Genomic DNA, 8,474 nt, shown 5'->3' with positions numbered 1-8,474 from the left:
AAATAATTAATAATAAAGTGGATCAATGTGTATCAATATCCAGAGGGGGCACCCTGTGCCAGGGCCTGCCCATCCTTCCAGGGAACAATTCCTTCCCACTATCCCACCTAACCCTCCCTTCTGGCAGTGGGAAGCCATTCCTTACCCATCTAAAAAATCACTCAACCTCTTTTTTAAGAAGCCCCCTTCGAGTGCTGGAAGGATCCCCTTTATATGGGAAAAACCCTTTTCCCGTGGGAAAAGCCATATCCATATTCCTGCCTCATTCCCCTGGCTGCTTTCTGCCATTCCCAGGCCTCTCAGCTCCTGCCTGGGCTGCTTTTGCTGTGTTCCCAAGGCTCCAAATCTCGATTGCACGCAGCCAGCCCTCCTTGCTGGGCTGTGACATTTCCCCCGAGGACAGGGGATAAATGACAATGCTGTGACTCAGGCCACCTCACAAGGCAGCGCCTGTGTCTGGCAGGTAAACAGGTGCTGCTGATTGTCACTGCTATTTCTGGCACCTCGGCATTACAGGTGGCAGAGCAGAGCGAGGCCAAGGCATCAGCAGAGACCTCGAGCAGCCTTCTGGTGTTAAAAACCCAGAGAGGAGAGAAGAATTGCCAGGTTTTAGTTCACTCTTTTTTTAATTTTTTTTTATTTTGACTGTAATGCAAACAGGCATAAGTATTCCATAAAATCAGAAGATTGGGACTATACAGAGAGAGGTGCATGCTTCAGAACAACGTGGATATCTTGCAAACAGAGCCAGAGTCAGTCTGAGAGAGGGGCTGGAGCACGGGGGGCAAATGGCAGAGATTTTAGCAGCATTGAGAGCTCAGAGGTAGGGGAAGAACCACGTTTCTGGCTGCTTAAAGCACTGGTAGGATCACACACTGCTCGGGCTCACCCCACCCCTGCACCCTCAGCACAAAGCTACCCTGGGATCACACCAAAAAGCAGCTACCAAAGGAGCTCCCCCTGCTCCACACACACCTCTGGGATGGGATGCAAAGTGAGAGTGCCAGGCTCTTCATTTCCTCCAGTGAATGAAGGCACAGCGAGGCGAGGGCAGCGAGGAGCAGGGAGCAGCCAGGGCTGGGAGCCCCAACCAGCCCAGCCCAGCAGGATTTACACACATCTGAAGGTTTTACAATGGAAGGTTTGGGAGTTCCCTGCCCCAAAGCTGCCACCTTTCCCAGCCCAGTCCCCATCCTCATCGTGGCACCGCCGCTCGTCGGGAAAAGGCCACGGGAAAATTAAAGAGTCCAAGCCAACCTTTGAGTCTGAGACTAAAGGTGCCTGGGGGAGCCGAGGGGATAAATCCCTGCTCCTATTACAGAAATTAATTGGCACTGAATATCAAAATCCCCGGGCAGCTGGCAGGAGTGGTGTTTTTAACTCTGTGCAATCAGGAAAGCGATGAGTCCCGGGTGAAAGTCATCATCTCATCTGCCTGGGGAATTGTGTGTGCACTCTGGAAAAGCTGCAGACTGCTCACAAAGCACACAGAGCCCGGGGTTTTCAAAGGCAATTCGAGGCAGCAGAGCATGGGAGTTCAACCTTGGGAATTGAGAGGATTTGCCTATATTGTAGGATTTTAGCAAAGCAGGGATTTTGCACTGAATCTCACTCACAGGGAGATTCTCCAACCCCATCTCCTCTTCCTGGACATCCTCGGGGCTACTGGGAAGTGGCTTTTGTTAAGACAGGATTCCATGCTACGATCACACGGAGAGGAGAACAAAAAAGCAGGCTCAGAAGCAAGGAGCATTAATGTCTCAGTTAATTAAGGCTGTTTTGTGGCCCTTGATAAATTTTAAAAACCTCCGCTAGCAGTTATTGTAGGAACAAAAAGTTTGATTTAATCCCAATTTGATACACTGGCTGTTTGCTCTCTGTTTGCTTTCCCCACCCTAAAGCCAAGACATGAAAACAAAGCAACAAAAAGAAGCCCTGAATTAGTTCCTCTCTTAGATCAACTTTTCCAGTATTTAGCCTTTCAATTTTCCAGGTATTAAGGATGCCCCTGGAAGGAAAATGCTTTGCCTGGTGTTTTTCACTCTCAGATTTCTGCACCAGCCCTGCAGGGAGACAGGCAGGAGCTGCTTTGCATCCCAGTGCTGTGTTCCTGCTTTTCCACAGCCCCAGAAGAGCTCTGAAAGCTTTGGGTGCAAGAGTCTTGCCCAATTCCTCACCACAGGAATGAGGAATGGTTGCAAAACTTCATCCCGTAGGCTCCTGATAAAGCAGGAACTCTGGGGGCCAGGCTCACGGGTTTGATTTGTTCACTTTGAGGAGTTTCCTCCCTTCTCCATCCCCAAAATCTGGCCAGGTGGGATGTGGATGAGTAAGGCAGGAGAGCAGCAGCCCTGGCAGTGAGGTGCTGTCACTGCTCAGCTCTGAGCCCACAACCTGCTGGGGTTTCACTCCTGTGATTCCAGGGTTCCCATTTCTATCACAGCCAAACATCTGCAGGGGTGGAGGCCAGGAATTGCCAGTCTGCTCCATTTTCCCAGCAGGAAAAAATAAGGTGGGTCTGCATGGCAATGCTTGGATACCCCACGGGTTTCCCTGTGCTGACCCAAGCTGATTTTGACCTCTCCTAAATTCTGTTTCACCTCTGGAACCAAGTGCTTTAAAACAGCAGCTTTCTCCCTCTCCCCTGACTCCCTGCTGAGCACACACAGCCACATGGAAGAAGCTGGAGCTGAGATCTTCCTGGGAAAGGGGAGATTTCCCAGGGATTGCTGGAGCCATGCACTGCAGGCACGTGCAAGCGCGGACCGACACACGGAAAAATATTCTGAATTTGCTGCTGCTGCTGCTGCTGTGCAAGCTGCCAAAATCCCCAGTGCCACTGAAGCCAGCAGGTGTGGAAGGCATTTTGGATCTTGGGAGGACTTGGATTCCAGGCTCATTTTATCCAAGTTCAGGATTACAGGTTTTCAAGAGCACTGGCCAAATGTTGCTCTCCCCGTTACGGCAGAAGGAATTGTTATAACAAACACGGAGTTACAGCAAAGTTGAATGGTCCTGAAAATGTGTCTCCATCTGTTCTGTGAAGGGACTGTGCTCCCCTCTGGAACTATCAAAGCAATTGCAGAGTTATCAGAGCAATTCTGAAGCTGAGAACTAGTCCCCGGTGAAAGCAGGAACAGAATTTAGTTTGGAGCATAAAATTATCCTTCCAAAATAATGGTGGGAACCCTCAGAGGGCAATGGAATGGCTTCAGTGATCAGAAGTCAGGAGGCAGTAGCTTTGGCTTGGGCTTGGTGCAAGTCCTTGAGGCTTTGAGCACAAACACGCCCTCCTCCCCTGCAGTTTAATCAGGACGGGGTCTCCAGGACGTGGGAGAGTTCACAGCCCCAGCTTGTACCCACTCTGTGACCTCTCCCCACCTCCATCCCCCTGTGAACCCCACCCCGGGGAGATGGGGCTGAGCTCACTCCCAGTTATCCCAGGGGGAATTTCCCCAGCCCCAGGAAACGGAGCCAGCGGGCAGGAGCAGTGCTGTGCTCCCCTCCCTGCACAAGGCACTGTGAGCCCCTGCCCATCCCAGCACCTGCTCCTCCAGCCGGGCAGGGCTGGGAAGGGCGGGATCTCCAGAGGGAAACACCCGGGATGGGGTGAGGGGAAAGGAGCAGCCACAGGCTGGGCACGGGCTCATTGTCCCCTCTGTCCCCACGGGCTCCCCTGCAGGGCTGGCTCCTGGCCCAGGACACACCTGCAGCACTGCTGGCCACGCACAGACATGTCACATCCCTGCTCCCCCCTGGGGACACACAGGCACAGAGGGGACAGGGAGCATGGACAGCCCGGAGTCAGGTCCCATTCTCTGGCCAGTTGGGGTGTGACTGGCCCAGTTCCTCTCCAGCAAGGAGCTCAGGCCACGGTGTGGAGGTGACAGCTCTGTGAGGCCACTGCTGGTGGCAGATGTCCCGTTGTTTTGCCATTGTCCCATTGTTTTGCCATTGTCTCTCATAAACAGAACATCAAACTCCCAGGCAGTCCTTCCCAGGAGATGAAACCTCAGAAATCACCAACAACACAGCTCTGGTTTCCCGTGCACTGACTGATTTTTCCTGCTGGACACAGCAGGTTGGAAAACACCCAAACCTTTCCCCCTGGGTTTTCAAATCCATACAATGACTCTCTGCAGATGCTTGAAAGACCTACAAAGTAAAATCCTAGCAAAAAAACCCCATTTTGTAAATCTTGAAAAATCAAACCTCCCGTTCCGAGAAGAGTCTCTTTAACACCTGGAGAGTGAAAAGGAGCAGAGCTGCTCAAAATTGGGGTGGTGGAGATCCTCAGGAGAGCAACTGGGACACTGGCCAGGCTGGGTGTCCCTCAGGTGCAGCACAAGAGGGGTGGGCAGCAGGCACACAGAGGGGACAGTTTTGCGACCCAGAGACCCCTCTGTGTGTGACCCCTGGAGCAGCTCCAGGGCTGGGGCAGAGCCCACCTCACTCTGTGTCTATAGCAGAGATTTTGTGGCTGCACCTGCACGTCAGAAATGCCACAGTGAGATGAGCAGAGGCCAGGCTGGAAAAGCCACATCTCAGGAATCATAAAGCACATCCACAAGTGTCCTTCCCCTGTTGCTATGGGAGAAAATGAAGCTCGAGGGGAGTGCGAAGCCCCTGCAGGTGGAGGGGATGAAGGGGAGCAGTTCAGACGTCTGAGGCTGACTCAACAGCAAACAGTGAATCCAAATTCTCAGTGAGGAGCCAGCAGTCCCACCCAGGCTGTGGGAGCAGAGGCAGCTCAGAGTCCTGGGGGTCTTTAACTCCGTGGATCATCATGGCAGGGAGGGGATTTCTGCTCCAGGTCCAGGCAAGGAGCCTTAATCCAGCATTTCCCTTGCCCAGGGCTGGGCAGGGCTCAGGCACAGGGTGTTTGCTGAGCTCTGTGTGCCTGCCCAGCCCAGACCCCACAGGCAGGGCTGTGCTGCCCTGCTGCAGCTCAGCTGGGAGGGGGGACAGAGGTGACAAGCTTTGGGATGCATGAAAAGCAAGATAATCCAACTCAGGCACGGGCTCCAGATGGGAGATGGTACAGTAGAGCAGGCAGGAGCAGGACAGGAGGGAAAAACTTGCCAGCACCATGGTGTGAGCTGGGAAGAGGACTAAGAGATGTTTTTTTGGGCATTACCTCCTTCTCATCATCATGTTGCATCACCCCTTCTTCTAAAGGAGGACCAGAGCACAAAGCCGGGGCCACAATTTCCCAGAAGAAGAGGATGAGTCTGATTTTCTTTCTGAATTCAGCTTTGTTTCTGCAGCCACAGGGTGGGGCTCAGGCCAAGCTTGCTGTGTGTTTCCCCTCTCTGCAGCCAGGGAGTTTCCTCCCACACAGGACCTCTCCCAAACTCACACATCCCAAGCCCAAGGGTCCCAGCTCCTCCATCCCACTGCCTGCCCTGGGATTGGGGCACAGCCCACAGGGGTGGACTGCCCTTTCCTCCGTGCTCTGCAGCTTTCCCCTGCAGGTCACCGAGTCCCGAGGCAGTGCCACACAGCCGGCCCTGTGTGCCAGCCCAGCCCAGCTCAGCTCTGGCCACACTGTGGCAGCATTTATTCGTTTTATCCCGTGTTGGATGCTCAGCTGCACCGGCAGACCTGCAGCTCGAATTCTCCCGGTGCCTGGAGCCCTTGTGCTCCTGGATTTTGGGCTGGAGATGCTTCAGGGATTCGGGGAGTCGAAGGTGCAGAAGGTGCCACAGCCCATGGAAACGTGGCAGGAGAGGGCAGGGGATCCTGGCTGAGAGTGGCAATAACAGCACAGCCTGAGCCAGGGAAGCCAGTGGGGCTTGTTCCGTGGGCTGGGAGAGCAGCAAACCTCCTGCAGCTCTTTCTGTGCTGCCTTTAGCTCAGGGCAGGTGATCTCAGCCCTGTGAAAGCCCCTGGACAATCCCTGTCACCAGTTCTGGTGCTCAGCTGGGCAGAGCAGGGCAGGAGGGGAGGATCAGCAGCTGCCACCTCAAGATGCCAACCCTGTATCCCTGCAGTCACATCCTGCTGTCCCTGTGATGGCAGTGAGGGAGGACAACCTGGGACTGGCTCAGTTGGGCAGAGCCTGGTTCTGAAAACACTGAGGTTCAATCCCTGGATGGGCCATTCACTCAGGAGTTGATCCTTGTAGGTCCTTTCCAATTCAGAATATTCTGTGATTCTTCAGGGTGCAGCAGAAGGAAGGACACACAAGGTCACATTTGCTTTCCCTTGCAGACAGCTTTTATCTGTTAGAGAATTTCTGTTTTCTCCAACCTTTCTGTGGTTGTGTTAACAAATTGCTTTTGGGGCCAGGTTCTTGCAGCAGGGCTGAGGTGTGAGTGTGTCAGAGCCCAGCACCTTTGCAGCTGATCTCACCTCCCTTCTCACATGAGGTGTCCTGGCTGAGACAGCTCATGCCACGGGCAGGTGGCACTGAGGGCCCTGGCTCACCCCCGAAATGCCACACGTGTCTCTCTTGGCAGGCAGGTGGCTCCGTGGTGGCACTTTCCGCTCCCTAAAAGGTGGACAGGGCTGGGGTCTGCTGTCCCAGGAGTGCTCATGAGATGTGCTAGGAGCTGGTGGCTCTGGGATTTCACAATTCCTCTGTTGGCACATCCTCCCCAAAGACCTGGAGCCTCCATCCCCCTCCAAGTGCTGCCTTTGGTGCCTCTGGCAGCTGGGAACTGCTTCTGTCTCACATCCTTTCCAGGCTCACCTGGGAGAGGGATCAGAGCATGCAGAGCTCTGGGTGCAGCCAGGCCCTCAGTGTGTCCTGCTGGCATCGTGGCTGCAGATCAGATATTCCCTGTAAAACCCTCTGGAAACATCACTGCCAGGAGCTTTTCCTTGGCCTGCACATCAGCCTGTGTGTTCAGAGCTTGTAGGAGGACTTCCATGCCAGCAAAAGCTGGGATGGAGCAAAAGGAGAGGCTCACAGGGAGCAGGGAAAGAGAGCAGGAAAAGAGAAAGTGCAGGGCCCATTTAGAAGGAATAAATCAGGAATAAATCACACATAAATCAGATCAAAAACCACACAGCTGTACCCAGGCTGCTTGGGGATGAATAAAATCCGTGGGCACAAGGGAATTGCACATCATCTGCCCCCAGCCTCAGGCATATGCCCAGGTTTGTCCCAATCCAAAGGAAAGCCATGAAAACACAAGGATTCAGCCAAGCCCCAAGCTGGGGAAAGAGGGAGCCTGGCAGGAACAACCCCCAGCTCTGGACAAGCAACAAGACCTCACTATTGCCCAGCCCCTGCTACCTCTGCTCACCCCCAGAAACACCCAAAAATGATCACAAAAGGTGGTGATTTCATGCAGCTGCAAAATGCCCTCATGGGAAAGGAGGGGAAATGTGGAATTCTGAAAAGAGCCACTGCAGGTTATAAAGCCATCGAACTCCAGTGGGGAAATCCAGGGAAAGGGAAGGAAGTGAAAAGAAATGGCCACAGGACAAGAGCAAGAGAAAGGGGAAGAAAAGGAAATAAAAGTCATCATCATCATCATCATCAGGACACAACAACAGGACGAGAGATAGAGCGCTTTCCATGGGCAGTTCCCCGTGGAAAAGGAGCCACCGTGTCCGTGAAATACAAAACCCAGTGCCCTCCAGCTGGAGGGGGCAGCAGGTGCTGGGACTGGTTTGGCATCCCCTGGGGGCGAAGGGTCCAGTTAGGAGCAGAAAACCCTGCAAGGGAAAGGGGAGAAAGACTGGCCTTAGAGGGAGCAGTGAGGAGCACCGGGATCATCCCCACCTGGACTTGCCATGTTGTGGGCAGGAGTTTACAGAGCTGGGTGAGGTGGGCAGGAAGGTGGGAAACTGAGGCACTCTGACAGAGTATGTGATTCCTTGGAGAAAAGTTCCTTCCAAACCTCAGGAATGTGGGGAAACCCACTCCAGGCACTACACGGGGAAAGGGTTTCAGCCCAAGCTACCAAGGGCCAGCTCTTACAAGGAGCAAGATCCATGCAGCTGCCCAGCCTTTATCCTAAATAATCCTTCTGCTCAGCCAGGGAAAATCCTACCACGACCAGGCTGAGCAAATGGCAGGACTTGGTAAAGCAGAAACAAACACAGCAAATGTCAAGATTTTTTTTCTTTCCCTGAATCCTGGTTGTTTTTGAAACAGCAGGGAGAAAAATCTCTGGATCTTTCCTGAAGGGGCATGGAGAGCTGAACACCTGGAGCCAGCCAGGCTCCCCTGCAGCTGGGAAGAGTCACCCCTTCCTGTGGGTTTTTCCAGCCTGGAAGCAGGCAGCAGGCAGGACCATTTTCCTTTGGATGGGATTGTCAGGTATGAGCACATCATTGCAATGAATTGGGAAGCTGGGGGGATTTATCCTAGAGAGGCGACAGCTATTCCAGAGGCACTGCCAGGCTTCCGGAGCAAAAATCCAGTGCCTTCCTCAGCCTCTGCTCTGAGGTGTGCACAAAAGTCAAAGCTTCCTTTGCCATCCCTTCCCCACCCTTCCCCAGCCCAGGAGGTGGCTGCA

At 53.6% G+C, this 8,474-nt stretch overlaps 1 protein-coding gene across 3 annotated transcripts in view; it reads right to left on the bottom strand.

Moving 5' to 3' along the window:
• Positions 1 to 7,548: 7,548 nt before the first annotated feature.
• NOS1 (nitric oxide synthase 1) overlaps positions 7,549 to 8,474 on the bottom strand; it is a gene marked incomplete at its 3' end in the record, with an annotated part of 42,339 nt that continues 41,413 nt past the window's right edge. For 2 of the 3 annotated variants that reach the window (XM_083874262.1, XM_083874263.1), the window contains exon 28: positions 7,549 to 7,668. In XM_083874262.1, coding sequence (XP_083730388.1) covers positions 7,653 to 7,668 — 16 coding nt within the window. The remainder of the gene's footprint in view (positions 7,669 to 8,474) is intronic. The other variant, XM_083874266.1, reaches the window with a different exon arrangement.

The sequence above is a fragment of the Zosterops lateralis genome, assembly GCF_965231275.1.
Source record: "Zosterops lateralis genome assembly, chromosome: 17".
In the NCBI taxonomy this organism is placed as follows: Eukaryota; Metazoa; Chordata; class Aves; order Passeriformes; family Zosteropidae; genus Zosterops; species Zosterops lateralis.
Note: the sequence above shows the minus strand (reverse complement) of the source record. Positions and strands in the feature narration are given on the sequence as shown.